Source organism: Prenolepis imparis, unplaced genomic scaffold (assembly GCF_030444845.1).
Source record: "Prenolepis imparis isolate NDT839.2.m4 unplaced genomic scaffold, iyPreImpa1.0 SCAF_10, whole genome shotgun sequence".
Lineage (NCBI taxonomy): Eukaryota > Metazoa > Arthropoda > Insecta > Hymenoptera > Formicidae > Prenolepis > Prenolepis imparis.
Window position 1 is genome coordinate 14,727,669 of NW_028141168.1, and position 16,291 is coordinate 14,743,959.

Sequence of the window (16,291 nt, forward strand, 5' to 3'; positions counted from 1 at the left end):
CTTTTGGCGAGAGAGGAACGAAGCGACTTACAACACTTACAACAACACACAGCGGGGGCAAATTTTTCCCTTCCCACATTGCCCAATTTGCTTCGTTTTCAGCCTGGCCGGCTGCACATTTTCTATTTGCGATAAAATTTGCCAACACTTTATGTATCTTTGAGAGCATCGTTGCGTACCGCTAAACGAACCGCGACGCGATTTTCCGTAATGCCGGGTGTGCATGCATTCGCAAATTACAGCCTGCTGTAATTCGACCCGCTTAAAAACGTTTGACGATTTTAATAACTTGTACATTTAACGTCAACGAGCCGTGTAAAAAATCTCTCACCTTCACGCATTTCGCTCGCGCATTCTAGCGTTTCTATATCGAGCAAAAATAAGCTCTGTATATAATAGAAAATCAAAATAAATGTAAAATCAATTTTCCGTTTGTCGAACAGATGCGTCTTATTTTTTTGTGACTGTCTATAAAATGTAAATTGTATTGTCAACTGTATTATATATCCGGTTAAATAATTTTGTATTTAATGGCTGAATGATTCGCGCGATACTTTTTATTGATTCACCGCAACGCAATGAGATCCCAAGTCGAAATTTTATTTCTATATTTTCAACTTTAATTTTCTCACAATTCAAAAGGATTTTAATATTAATTTAATTTATATAGAGAGAATTCTCTTATTCTTACCTATTTCAAATAGGCAGTAAACAAACAGTTTCATATTTAGAAGAGTTTTCGGTAAAACTATTAGATTGAATAGAGTTTCAAAAAAGATGATCGGTTTAAAGTATATAAAGTGGATGTTTGATGAAAAATTGAGATCGAAAGTGGAGGAAAATTTTCGACTCGGGATGCTCGGAATTCTGACTAATCCCGACTAATTTCGAAACTAATCGTCGTGTTTCGAGCGAGAGAGGTCGAGAGGAAATTTTCGCGTGGGAAAATCTCAGGATAAGCGAAACAATCTTGTCGAATGTGCATCATTTTAACAGAATATTATTGAGGAATTATAGATGTATCATTTTAGCCGCGAAGGAAAAACCGCACCTCCCTTCTCCGAAGAAGTGCAACTAAAAAACCTCCCCTTTTTTCACGAACTCTCCAATTTAGCTAAATAATAGCTTAAATAAAAGTTTATGAGATTAATAAATTAATCCTAAAATCAAAATATCATTCAGTTTAATTGGAGATAATGAAAAAAGAGAGGAATTTGGCCGCATTTTTTCGGGGGATGTCACTTCCTCGAGTTCAATGTTTGGGAGAGGGCTACTTATTCGCACTTTTTTTCCTCGCAAAATGCATAGACCGGCAATCGTCATCCGAGATTATGCGCACGGAGGTGGATCCCCGATGGTGGACGCTGATGAGGGAGAGATTGCGTGACCGAAATGCGCGGCGCGCTGCGCGTGTTGCAAAACGAATTATTCGCCGTTAGGTAATCATAGGTAAGAAGAGCAAATAGCGTCAAATTTAAATCAGATTGTATCACCGCGCTGCATTCCCGAACGGTGGCTCTCCAGGTGGAAAGCAAGCAACGCGTGAAACGCATCGCTTATTATAGAAAAGCCGAGTTAAGTGGCTTAACATGAACGGGTTCCTCGGAGATGATTGTCGTCTTATGCACAAAACGAAATGTATCTCGCCCAACACGTAATAAATAATAATATTGATGTTATCAAATAAATATTATATATATATAATAAAGAAATAAAATAATTTAATGATATTAAAATAATTTTAATAATTTTATGTGTATTATCTATATATTTTTGAAATAATATATTATAGAGTGTATGTGTGTGCGTTGATAAAAATAATAATCTAACAGTGATTTATATACACACATTTATACGCAACTAATTTCATTAATTCTCTATAAAACTGAAAAGAAAAACGAACGCTAATTTAATAAGCATTTCGACTGATGGAGGGTTAAATGCCTTAAATTTGCTGGAGGATAGCGTGACGTACACGACGCCTCTGCTATCTATAAGTGCATTTATGGAGTCGACTGATGTATTAAAGGTGATTCACGTAATATATTAATGTGCCGTCAACCCGCCAACAAATTGCGGGATAATATAAACTGTTGTTTCGCGAAGACGAACGTCATTAAAAACAAATAAACCTCCGCGGGATTGTATCGCGTGTAAAGAACGACGTATAGACGATCCGACTGGGTGGTCCCTTTACTTTTGTCATCTTGTCCATTAAATCCCAACGTGTTCCTCGACTAACGATATTCGAAAAAAAATCGACTAGACAATAATTCAGACAAAAATCGATATCCATCTTTTAAGCAATCCTTCTACGTGTACAAACCATTATTCTTGTTGTTCAATTAATCTCGAGTGAATTTTACTTTACCAAAATTTCATCCTTATTCACATAGAAAAAATTTTCTCTTAGAACTTACCCTGAAAATCATAGTAATCGTGGGACAATATGGTAAGGAAAGAATTTTATGAGAATTTCTTTGATTAATATTTATCACAATATTATATAAAATATGTTTGATTAATTTCATGCAGTTTAGTAAAATTAATCAAACATGTTTTATACTTTATTGTGATAGATATTATATATTTTTATTATGATAACTGATTAATCAGAGAAATTCTCATAAAATTCTTTCTATTGTCCTTATTGTCCCACGATTACCATGATTTTCAGGATAAATATTAAGAGAAAATTCTCACAGATATTATTTAATCGAAATGTTGCGAAAAGATAGACGCGCGAATTTGAATTTTCGTAGAGGAAAAGATCTGCATTTTCGATTTAAATATATATCGATCCGTTCACCGAATACCTATCCTAATCTATCTCGCGCGCAGATCTCTCTCATACATTTCTGTAACGCTGTTACAACGGTGAAGATGAAGTATGCCCATAATTGGATCCCGCCATAAGCGAAAGGGTTAACCCGTTAAGCCGTTCGGATCTTACGCGGTCTAACTACTTGACGTAACGAGCTACGTACGTATTGCGGCATTAGCATATCGTTACGGTCGTTGCACGTCGGTGCACGTCGTATTAATATTACAGGGAAGGATGATGACACGCCGGTGTCTTGCGTAGAGCGCGGAGATCTTTCAAGGACACTTTTCAGGGATCGGCGTGCGTACCTAAGTATATATTCGCGAAAAGAGAGAAAAAAACGAGAGGTGAGAGCGTCGTCGTTAACGATGCTCCAGATGAGCGTGGGCCCTTCCTCTCCAAGCGCACGCTTTGACGACGCGATACAAAGGAGATCGAAAGGCAGGATTTACGGAGCGAACGCGCTCGCGCCGGCCATCTCCTGTATAATTAAGGCACCGATTTTGCGCAACCGTCGAAACAGGAGCGATGTCACTCAGAAACGATGTCGCTGCTTTCATTTCCCCGCCAAATAATTTCCGATTCCAAGGGCGTTTTCTTTCGCGGCATCAAACATCGTTAGAAAATCTCTATATATCAGTTAAAAATCGATTTATTTGACAGTTCTGTTCAGATATAGAAATTCTTAGCCAATTTGCATAAAACGCATGCTCCTAAATTAACCAGTTTACGATATTTTGTCTGTAACTCCATTAGTATACTTAAGATTTAATTTATTATTGAATTAATTATAATTTATATTAATTAATAAAATAATAATTTTATTATAATAATTTCATTATATTATTATAATAATTTATATTATTACATAAATATAATTTATATTATATTAATTAATTACAAATTTAAATTCGATATGACACTTAAATCTTCGGCATAATTATTTTAATGATAATTAGCGCGCTACTGTTTAACATGTCGATGCGAACCACCCTTTTTTTCTCGCGCTCCCCTTCTTCCGCGGTTCTTATTCGATAGCCAAGGAAACGAACACGCGATCGCTCGTCTCCGTTCCCGTAGACCGTCGTCGATCGCGTCCGCTGGTCCTGCGGCTAATTAAGTCTCAATTGCCTAATTAGTTGGCTCGAAGAAGGCGAGCAGCGGCGCGCCGCGCCACGGGCTGTCCCACGCGATGAAGTAATCAGCTTTCTCCGCGGCTCGCTCGTCTAATATCCTCGAGAGCGCGTCCTCTCTCGCCCGCTTCTTCTTCGGCATTCTCCCCGAAATCGCGCGTACGCCGCGCTTGTGGGAACAATGGAGCCGCGAGGGCTTTCCACACGCGCGGCCTCCCTATGTGAACTGGAGTACACTCGGCCGTCTCTTATACCGTCTCTTCTACTGCCTACGTCGCTCGAGCGAATCCCTAGGTCCGCTCCCCGACCGATCCACCAAGACATGGTGGTGGCGATGGTGGCGACGACAGGAAACGGATCCTCTCCGCGTGGAAACGGAGAGAGAGAGAGAGCTCTTTCTATATAAGTACCGGTATGCCCGCCGAAACGTCACCATATTTCAGCATTCAGTCTTCGGTGCTCTTCTTCCTCTCTACTACTGTCTACTACGGTCCAACGCGTTATCTCGCACCAACGCCGCCATCATCCAACCCCCGCGAGCGATCATTGTTCCCCGAGTATGGATTTGATAGTGCGACAGGTAATGCGCCGTGTGACGAGAGGGTAGCGAACGACAGTGTTTTTTATATCGATAGATCGATCAGTTGAACGTTATTCACTCCCTCTTCCTTTCTCTTTTTTTCCTTTTTATTGTCGGTCGCTGTGTAATCGCGGGTGTGCTTCCGGGGGTAAATATATGTGCTAACCAAACCGAAATAATATAAGCTTCTGATATTGGAAAGAAATGCTTGAGCTGTTAATCGAATCATTGGCGCCGGGTATCAGTTTTATTGGATTTTTTCGTTTCGTATTAAAATTCTGAGAGACTTGTAATGTTAACACACATGTAAGAACGACATGTACCTCAAGTGACAAATTTTTAATTCAACAACTAACATGTTTATTAGTGACGGATCGAAATTTTAAGATCTTAATCTCTGAAATCTGGGAGAGATGGGGAATGCAATTCGTACCGTGAGAAAACTGGGACAAGGTAAATGTTTTATTATCTCACTTGTGCATGAGAATTTTGCTAGGATACGAACCAGAAGAAAGGATGTAGATCTGTAACAATACAGATTCCCGAAATCTTTTTAAATTTGTGTTATAACTTATTTTTTATTTTATTTATTTAGCCGCTATTTAAATTACGCGAAATATTTTATATATATCTCTTTCGCATATCCTCGATCTAGTATTGCAAGTCTTCTAGATTTATTAAATGGTCTGGGGTTGTTTTTAGAATTTATGATGTAAGAATATTATGTAAAAAAAATATATATATATATAGCAAAATTAATCATACGAATTTCAGATATATGTATATTTTTCCGAAAAATATACATATATGTAATAAGTTTGATGTTTGCGTTTAATGTTTAACATGTGTTCAGTTTATTCAATTTTCTCTTTATTTTGAAGAATATTAATAATGATATCGTTTTCAATCCTTGTGTTTTCAGAATTAAAAAAAATTAATATTTTTTATAGATATATATCTATTTGTAAATATTTATATCTATAAATATTAACATTCTATTAATTTGCAAAATGTTGGACTATTTCTTATCAAAATAAGACAAAAGTCGAAAAATTAAGCAAAGCAATGTAATTTAAAATATTTTTAATTTATTTTATATATATATATACTTTTTCTATTCCGTAATTATTAGAAATCAAGCAAATTTGTCAATTACTAACAGCTGTATATAAAATTTTGCATGTAGCGTGTATGTTTGTTGCATTAAATTTTAATCGTACGTGTTTAAAAAAAATATTATTTATTATTTATTATTTATTATAGCAGAAGAGAAGATAGAGAGCAAAAGTTTTTTAGTTTGTCCTGCAAGTTTAAGCTTTATAGAATCATAAAACAATAATCAAAACCGGACTGATAGTATGAAGAAGTAATAATATACTGAAGTAAGAGAAAGATTATATAAATTACATCTTTAACAATAACTCTTACTAACAAATGTTAACATGCTTATTAATTACTAACATTGTCATTACCAAGATCGGTATTTAATCTACATATCGTAGAGTACGCGTTGAGATATATTGTGTACATTATGCTAATACATACAATCATTACATTCTTATACTCATTAGAGTAGAGAAATGTGATTAATTAATTGGAAGAAGTTGCTATTAATTCGGATTCCTTTTCATTAGTAGTTTATTAATAGTAGTTTGGAAAATAATCTTTTTTGTTGAATGTACAATTATTCTAAAGATTTATCGAATTTCTCTTTTGCTCATAAATTTTGTAAATATATATATCACACATATTTCATATTAACTTTTTCATATAAACATTAATATTATATATATAATACACATATATAAATTAAATTTATATAAATATGTATACAAAAATCATTTAATGTATACAATCAAAATTTTAATGTATGTTAACTAAATGTATATTTAACAATGTAAAAGTTTATATGCAACCAATGCACTTGATGCAATTTTGCTTGAGATTCTTAATAATTACAGAACAAATAAATATAATAATGGAAAATATAATCCTCTTTCATAAACATCGGCTCAATACGAATGTCGTAAAATACATTGCATAAAATCGATTTACGTTCGCACGAGAGTTTATCCCCGCTCGTATCTGCAGACGCGTGTTAGAACGTGTATAGCTGCTTAATTATCTGAAAAATCGTATGCGTTTTCCCGGAGAAAAGTCACGGATTACGCGCTTGAAGAGCCCGCTGATTCTTTTACAGTTATGTTTAGTCTTGCGTCAGTTTTTAAAGTGCCGGTGATGTAATATCGTGCACCTTCTCACGATACGGCGTAGAAACACGACGAGGGAAGAAAAGATAGAGGCGCGTGACTCTAATTTCCCGCCTACGCAACGCGCACGTAGCTGATCATCTGACGTTCTCATCTGAATCACCCGTGAAAAGCATCCCACGGAAAGCCATATATCGAAAATATTTTCGGTACTAATTACCGGGACTAATTCGCCGACCGCGCGAATTTTTATAATTGCCCCCTCTTGCACCGAAACACATTTCGCGCGAGCTAGCTTATTATTTCGCTGTTACACTTAACGAATTACGCTTATAGTTACAGCGTAGCACGTTTACACGATTGCTTGTTACGATAAATTCCCCTTTTTGTTCTCACACTCGGTCTTACTCTCAATTATCACACTTATGTTAGCTAATCTCGAAAAAAGATATTTCATAAGTCACCGAGATTACGTTTTTTTTTACCAAATATATAATTTTGAAAACATAATAGATACTTATATTTTGTATCGTAAGATTAAATATTTATTAATCTAGAGGTAGAATCAAAAATTTATCTCCTTCGACAGAATTATTAAATATTCATTTTTCCTTGTAACACTTTAAATATTTAAGTGCTTCTAAGTAACACGAACAAGCTTAGATAGACGCATTGATGTTCTTGTAATATGCACATTTATTAATCTAATGAATATATTTGAAAAGGTAATGCTCGCCCTGATGATGGCGAGCATCAGCATCGTGCAGGGCGAGCCACCCCTCAGCAATCAGTACGGCGTCCCCGGAAATTACGCAGGTGGAAGTCATCATGGGGCACAAGGTGGTGGGAACGGATTCGGGGGCCATTATGACGGGGGCCATCATGATGGGGGCCATCATGATCAAGATTACGTAGATAATGAGGTATTTGTAATATATATATATATCTGAGACTCTGAGCAACCTTCAGCGAAGTCGCACGCATGATTGAGAAGACACTGTATCTCATTCATCCCGGTAACTCTTTGCTATAACTTCATTATAACATTGAAGTTTGAAAATTTCTCGAAATAAGAATGGATCTTACTGACAATTATTATTCGAGATATATAATTAATTGTCTTATCGTTCGTAATTCTGTTGAAATCATTTGAAATTCAGTTCTTTCGATTATCTCGATACATAGATGTATCAGTAAAATGTCAAGAGAGTAATTTTTAAACAGATGCAAAGAGTTGCACATGTCCGATTAAAAATTCGCGCCATATAATCTAACATAACGCGAGCTCGAATCCCGGTTTTTCCATCTTCGATCTTCGTTCGACGATTGCTAAACACTTCAATAGCTGGTGCAGCGTGTTTTGCGCAATCAGGCCTCAAATTGCACGATCGTAATTAAGCTAGATGCTTGTTGCGTAATTAAACGGGGTGCGTTTTTCGCATTGATAAATCGTTCGTAAAATGATGCAAAGTTATTAGTATCGATCATCATCAACGACGGAGGAGGAACTATACGTTCTTGTTAGACGAATCTCTCTCGTTGAAAAATATTATCGGCGAGCGACTTTCGAGTTTTCAATTTCGCGAAATTCAAGATGACTCGCGTGATAGCCATCGCGATATTCCGCTGTCGATGATTTTGACGATTGCGCGATGCGAAGCATTAACGTGTGTTACGTCATCGGAAGAGACAGACAGCTCTTTTGTTCGGGTAATTCAATGTTGCTTTCTAAATCTAGATTCCCGCTCCTAATATACGTACATACATACGTATTTTGCCCATCATTTTGATCGGCTCTTGCGAAAAGGTCAGGCACTCCCGAGGTCAGAGTTGAACATCTCGGATCTAGATTCGATTGTGTCTTGCAAGTAACATTGAACTTTCCGGATAAAGAACTGCCTGACCTGATTACGCAAAACTTGGCCCAAAGTAGACTGAGCCCTGAGCTTGAACCGACTCTATTTGTTTGTCTCGAGGGATTTTTTACAGACGATGATGATGAATTTTGAAATACTTTATGTATACATATATGTGTATGTGTTTGTCTCGATGCTTCTCTCTTATCTCTTGTAATCTTTAATAATTACGATCTATAGAATCATCCTGGTATCATCGTAAGAAATCTACACTACCCACTTACCTCGAATCATTATTGATACCAAGGCTGCATCACCTCTCATCACCGATGCTTATCTTTAGTTTCATCACCGGAAGAGAATCTTGCGATGACTGAATCTGAAAAACAAGTAAAACATAAATTAGATCAATCGATAATTAATACAACGAGGTATAGAGTTTGCGCATAATTAAGAGCTCGCTTGTGTCGAAATACATCAAAATGTTCAAGTATCGTTCGATTCTTTCACATTCTAACCATTTATTAAAGTAACTCAACTATCGCAACGGAAACTAATGAGTTATTCTTAAAAAAAAAAAAAAAAAAGTACGCGTCGCGGAGATAAAGGCAGCGAGATGTATTTCGCGGAATAATTAACTCCGTAAATTGATTTCTCCTCACGATTCACACATCCAGAGAGAAGACTAGACAAAAAAAGAATTCTCCCCCTGTGTAATCTCTCCGTACAGGAGCAAATCGTCGCTCTTGCGCAAGGCGTCTTGCACAAATCCAATCAACTCGGTTTAAAAACCCGACGATCAAAGGATATATTCTCTGCTCTCGATTAGTACCTTACCTATATATATATAGGTATATATACATATATCTCGCGCATTGTTTAAACGCGCGCGCGTGATTACGTGAACCTCGAGGATCGACGCGACGCATCATCGACAATAAGTCTCTTTCGAGCGAGTGTGTTCGAGGAGACGATGCTACAAATTCGAATCCGGTACGGAGCGAGGAGAAGCGTGGCGCAAACGCGCCACACGGGGATGACGTAACAATATTAATAGGGTGAACCGCGACCGCGGGCATAATTCACGGTAAATCGTTATTGCTGGTTAGCTAATCGTCCCGGGGAATCTGAGCGCTCGGCGAAGAGAGAGAGAGAGAGATGCGCACACTTGCGCGAATCTGCCCGTTGGCGAACAAGCGAGCGAGCGAATTGATGGTGATGGTAGAGACCAGAAGATGATGGTGTGCGGCGTGAGCCAGATTAAATCGCGGCCTCTCTTCTCAAGCATCGTCCGCTCCACTTTGCCGGGGCGAAGGGAACGAGAGGAGCCAGCTCGCGTTTCGCCTGACGAGAGGTTGCGTCGCATTATTAATACGTTCATTCGTTACCTTTTCATTTATTATTTTTCCAAGGCGTTTATCTCGCTTTTATCAAGATGGGAAATGTTCTATATACTATTTTTTTTTTCCTCTCCCTTCGTTCTTGCCCGTTTCCCACCGTCTATCTTTTATACGCGAGAGAAAGAGGAAAAGGAGAGGCCTCATTCTCCCTCGTCTGATCTTGCTTCTTCAGCCCAAGAGCTACGAGTTCGGCTATTCCGTCAAGGACGATGCTACCGGAAACGACTTTGGCAGACGCGAGTCGAGCGATGGCGAGACCGTCCGCGGCGAGTACAGAGTCCAGTTACCGGACGGTAGGACGCAAATCGTCACCTACACCGCCGACTGGAGAACCGGTTTCCACGCGGACGTGAGGTACGAGGGTACCGCGACCTATCCGGATCAGTACAACACTGGGGGTGGGTACAACTACCCGGGGAACCAGATCGGCGGTCATGGGGGCGGCGGATATACCGGAGGTACGTAATACGCAGAATCCTCTTTCCATTTCTAAAAAACATCTCTATATTTATATACAATTTTTATTTGCAATATATTTTTATTTTTATTATATATAACAATATTATATATAATATTATATATTATATATTATATTATATATTATATATTATATTATATATTATATATTATATTATATATTATATATTATATTATATATTATATATTATATAAAATTATATATAATATATAAATATTATATATAATAATTTTTATTCGAGCTGTTGGATCCCTTGTGTTATCTCGATTTTTTTTAAGCATCAACAGGTAGCGGCCAAGGTGGTTATAATTTTCCATCAGGTGGTGGACAATATGCCAATAGCGCCAACAACTACAACTATCAAGCCGGCTCCAACTCTATAGATACTTATAACAATTTCGGTGCCAGGAATACTTATTCGGGGATACCGTCGCCCACATACGGTCCTGCTTTTCGTTAGAATATAGAAGACAGTATTATCATAGGTTTATCGATTTGATCGCTTGAGAGTGTAATCTTTTTTTTAAATAAAGACACTTTTTCTTAAAGATTTCTCCATTGTGTACACGATACATTGGACCTTTATAGATAATTAATGCCTTATGTTCGACGAGAGAGAGAGAGAAAGAAAGAGAGAGGGAACTGCGTCTTTTATTCAATTTCTTTCTCTCGAATCAACTTCTAATATACCTTTCTATTTTGTAGTTATTAATCTTCGGCGAGTTAATTATCTGCTCGCGACGAAAAATCATGGCGACAAATATATATATCTATGCGATTAAAATAACATTGCAATATTAACTAATGATACATTTCCGTCATAATTATACAGTTGATGAGGAAGCATTTTGATTATTCAACCTCGCGCAACTTATGCATTGCATTTGCCATGTATGTATCGTAGGTAATCTCGGAAAATAGATATATTCAACTCGTGCCATATTTGGTCTTTTCGTTTCTCTCGTATAAATGAGATGAAATAAAATTATTCCTTCGAGCAATATACTCGATGATCTTTATTTCTCTCTCGCGCAGATTATCGCGTCTGTGAAGAAGATTTATATATACTTTTGTCAAATTAAATGAGATACATTTCCTAAAAGTAAAATATAAAATATGATCGTAATATTTATTAAATTTATGTCAATCAAACTTCGCTTTCAGTTTTTTTTTTTTTACAAACGAACACTTTCTAATGTATAACTAGAGTAATCATTTGCGAAAGGTATATGCTTTGCTTTCTTTTTCTTATTATGTCAAGTTCAACGCTTAGGTTACTTTGTAAGAACATCGTCGGACGATGCCGCTATGTTTTCCATTATGTCATCAGGAAGTTTATGTACACGTCCACACAGAGATAAACTTTCTCTAACGTGTAACATACTAAATTGCACACTCTAAATTTCATTAAGTCGCGAACACGCGTCGTCACACGGGTATAAAAGTACTCGAGTGCCATCATCATGAGATATATATGAATATATATTGCCATAGAGCGACATTAAATAACATCGTAAAGGTTTGCAAAACTAGAAGTCATAATATTATATTACAATTAGCTGTCATCAAATAATCTCTTCATTGCGTATATCAAACAAACATTATTTATATATAAAACACTGTATTAAAATTTAAAAAATTATAAAATAAGACTATTGAGATGAATAAAAGAGATATATGTATAATAAAATATTTATACATATGTGTATAAGATGCTTCAAAACCAACAAATGTTCTTTTAATAACAGATTCTCTGATCAAGTTAAAGTTTATTTTTTTTAAACAAAAGAAGAAGGTTTATTTTTGTGCAAGTTTCTAATTTTTTCCATCATATATCTTTGCAACTAATTGTAAGCCTCAAACTAAAATTTATTATATTGGAATAAATTCCATCTAAAATTGACTAAAGAATGTAATTTTGTTAATCTTTTTACTTCATAAAGTTTAATTTGAAAAGTCCTTCTTTCTCTTTGTTTATAATTATTAATGCCTCGACAATTTCACTAAAAAAATCGTCTTTAAACTGACCCAACAAGAATCTGCTATTAAAAGAACATCTAGAGATCTACAATGAGATATTAATATGATAATACTTTATATAATAAAAATAAAAAAAATATTTAAAAGTTTATTATTATATACTTATATAAATATTATTAATAAAAAAGATGTAAAAGTATATTATTATATGCTTTTATACATTTACTATATTATTATATTATTATATTTTAATATTATATTTTTAATAAAATAGTTGAGAGAAATGGATATATGGCAAATTTGACAACTCGATCGCCTACTAAAGATCTTTCGAAACATCTTTTTGCAAAATGGGTTGTCTGTTTGTCAGTATTACGAACTCCTTATGCTCTGTAGCGTGACTATGTCATTCGGACAAAAGGGTGACATAACGGAAGTAAAGGTGAAGGTGATCGCGAGTGTCCTTGCCGCTGGTCCGAGTCCATTTAAAAACGTCGTATATATACGAATCGAATCGAGTAGGTGAGATAATCGGGACGATCGCGTACGCGTGAAAGGAGTTCACAAGGAGGGTTTACGAGTTGTTGGCAAACAAATAAGCCCGGGATGCTCCGACAGTGTGTTCATCAGAGAAAGTGCATTTTCGCCTATGCGACTCGCGAATCGATTAAGAAACTCTTCGTTAAGGGATTTCTGATCTCATGCATGCCGCTATTGCTCTAATAATATATTTCTCCGCGTGCAAAGATTTCTCTTCTTCTAATTGACTCGTATAAGTCCCGATTATCGAGAGTCGCACATAATAAAGAAAGTAATCCGTCATTATAGCACGTTTTTTTTTTTTACTTTTTGCACGATGAAATAAAAAACATAGAATTTTGCAATCTTGTAACATTTTGTGTATCTCTCATAAGGCTTAGTATATATTTAAAATATTATATAATATGTTTTGTTTGTATATAATATATATTCTAGGTCTATCGTGAAAAATATTGCATATTTTTTTTTTTTTAAAGATTTTTCAGCAAATTTAATTTCTCCTTAATAAAAAAATTAATATTTGTCGCAATTTTAGAATTCAGTATTGAGTATTTTATTTTAACTGTATTTCTCAAGTTAAAATTCTGTCAAAGAAAAATCCATCTCAAATAAATAAAAATAAAAAGATTGCGTTTTGTTCATATGCCTGTAAAACTAAACTCGATTCGCAAAGAAATCTTCATTTTTAATGTATTACAATATTCAAGAACCAATCGATGCCTCGAAACTCTCGATAAGAGAAGATCGTCACGAAATCTGTCAGAGAGAATCGCTCGATAGAGATCTAGGATACCTTATGTAAACATATCTTTAGAAACGGACGTGAGTCCAGTGGACCCGAAAATAGACATCGAGTCAATTAAACTACTCTCTGACACTTTTACATCAGGTGTCTAGACACCGATTCATCCCTGACTTACTTCGCACATATGGAATCTTCTCTTTTAGAGAGAGAGAGAGAGAGAGAGAGATGATGTAGCTGGGAGCTAGATCTCGGGGATTTTGCGCTCAAGTGGCAAGAAGAATAGCCATAGCAGCGCATACATATACATGTATTTTGCTGGTGCACGTGTAGCATACGAGGAGCCTTCCGCATCGCATGAAATATTGCGTAACACCATTTATCCCCGATTACAGAGCAAACCGCGCATCCAAGCCTTCACTCGCACGAGTTATGGCGGCCACCTACTCTGCGATTCTATCTGTCGATGCCGCGCTCGACATAAAGCGAGCGTAATAATTAGTGGCAATTATGCTGAGATTAATTAAGCATTCCCCCCTCTCCCCCCGATCGCGTTGCATCGCGCCGTTCGATCGAAAAATTGCGAAACTGATGCTTTCAGCTCTTTGCGATTCGCAAAGAATCAAATATAAATCTCTTCTATTATATGTAACCACGAACGTCTCTCTATAAATAATACATTTAGACGACAGGGAATATATGTATATATATATATATATATATACATATATTATGCTAGCGGAACGCGGAAAATCACGTTTGCGTAAAACTTGTGTCTCGGACGGTGTTTTAGATTTTGACGAGATTAAAGAAACTCTTTGCTCTCTACTCAAGTGCGCGCCTGTATATGCGTAAAGTCGTTAACGAAGCGCACAAGTAGGCTGCGAGGTAGAGATGAGCGTGATGAATGGAGAGATGGCCCACGCATATGCCGGAATCTGACAGTGTTTGCGAAACAGCTGATTAATGTGGTGATCGATGTGTCGGGATTAACTTTACGGCGCGTGCCGAATTTAAGCTTTGTCTCTAGCATCATTTCCCCCCAAAAAGAAAAAATTGATGTTTTTCCCGCGATAAAAAAACGAAATTAATTCGGATTTTTAAAAATATATTTCTACCATGATGTAATGCTGAGAAGCTTTCGAAAAAATTCAAGTAATTTCCGAATCAGCATCTCGATTATATAATTATATATATATATTCAATTATTAATTCGGGCCCTTAAAAGGCAATATATAATATCGAGATTCTCTCCTTCTCGTACAATAAATCTTGCATAACGTATAGGAAAGCACGAAATAATATTGTAAAAGCGTGAGGTAAAAGGTAACGGCGTGTCTCCTTTCCACGAATACTCGGCCTATCACGCCAATGAGATTAGTAATTTCGACGAAATTACTGCCGGCCGCACGTCTATTTGTTTTATGGTAATACAGCCGCGAAACGATCCGATCTGCCATAAAAGTATCACCATCGTAATTACGAGGCCATCGAAAAAGGTGCTCGAACTTCGTGGTATGTACACTTTGGCGAAGATTGGCCAAACATGCACGCAAGCACGTCATGTAAATATATATCTATAATATATTCATATAAAATATAGATAAACATCGCAGTAACATAAAAGCGATTTTTGATAACTCTTCAAAAGAATTATATCTCATTTCAAGTACGAAAGCAAACAACAGACTTTTAAATGATAAAAAATATTGAGCTCTCCTTTCGAAAGAAATTTCTCTATTCTTGATTAAAATATTATAGAAATTCAGATTGATTAAAATTATACAGATTGACTAAAAATGTGTCAATTTAATTATTTTAATGACAAAATGTGTTGAGAAAAGTTTACTTTTGCGATTAATTAATCATCTTTTAAGTACTTTGTATAAAATCCTTTATAAGAGTTCTCATATAGAAAGAATTATATAAAAAAATTTAAGTAAAATGTACAATAGTACAAAACTATTTTGACAATCACTAATATGTAATGTTGATAAAAGATGATAATTGCAGCATTGCATGTAAAGTATGAGTGCACTTTAGAAAATGTGCGTACCGTAAAATTTTTATAAGTACGATGTTAATGATAGTAATAATTTTCGTTAATCATCTTCCATTAGATTTTATACCGCAACGCATAGGGTAGCGTGTTCATTGAAATCATCTTCCTCGTACATTTCGAATGACTATACGTCATTAAAAAAAAACGTAATGATATCTTAACGTTAGCGTTCTCTTTCTATAAGTGCTAATATTGTTCAAACAAAAGAAGAGAAATTAACAAAAATATATACTTGCTTTCGTCGGAAAGACGAAAATAATAATCTCAATTAAGACAAATTCTTGGCAAATAAATATGTAGGTATGTACTCGATTTTAATAGTAGATGATATTTCGTTTCTCCGACATCGAAGATATGTTGGCGTTCAAATGTGTCATTTTTTATATTCAATTCTTCAATTAATTTTTATAGCTGAATACGCACGTAATAAATATCATAAATATTGCATTTAAAAAACGCTATACAAAATTGACGATGCTACGACGA

The 16,291-nt window shown here is 35.7% G+C and overlaps 1 protein-coding gene across 1 annotated transcript; it reads left to right on the forward strand.

Annotated features, from left to right (window-relative positions):
- The first annotated feature begins 4,391 nt into the window (after window positions 1-4,391).
- LOC145941378 (uncharacterized) lies at window positions 4,392-11,035 on the forward strand. The gene is made up of 4 exons (XM_083047503.1): window positions 4,392-4,537; window positions 7,473-7,670; window positions 10,176-10,461; window positions 10,769-11,035. Exons 1-4 carry the CDS (start codon window positions 4,517-4,519, stop codon window positions 10,939-10,941), a joined length of 678 nt encoding a protein of 225 aa, XP_082903629.1. The 5' UTR covers window positions 4,392-4,516; the 3' UTR covers window positions 10,942-11,035.
- Window positions 11,036-16,291: the final 5,256 nt, after the last annotated feature.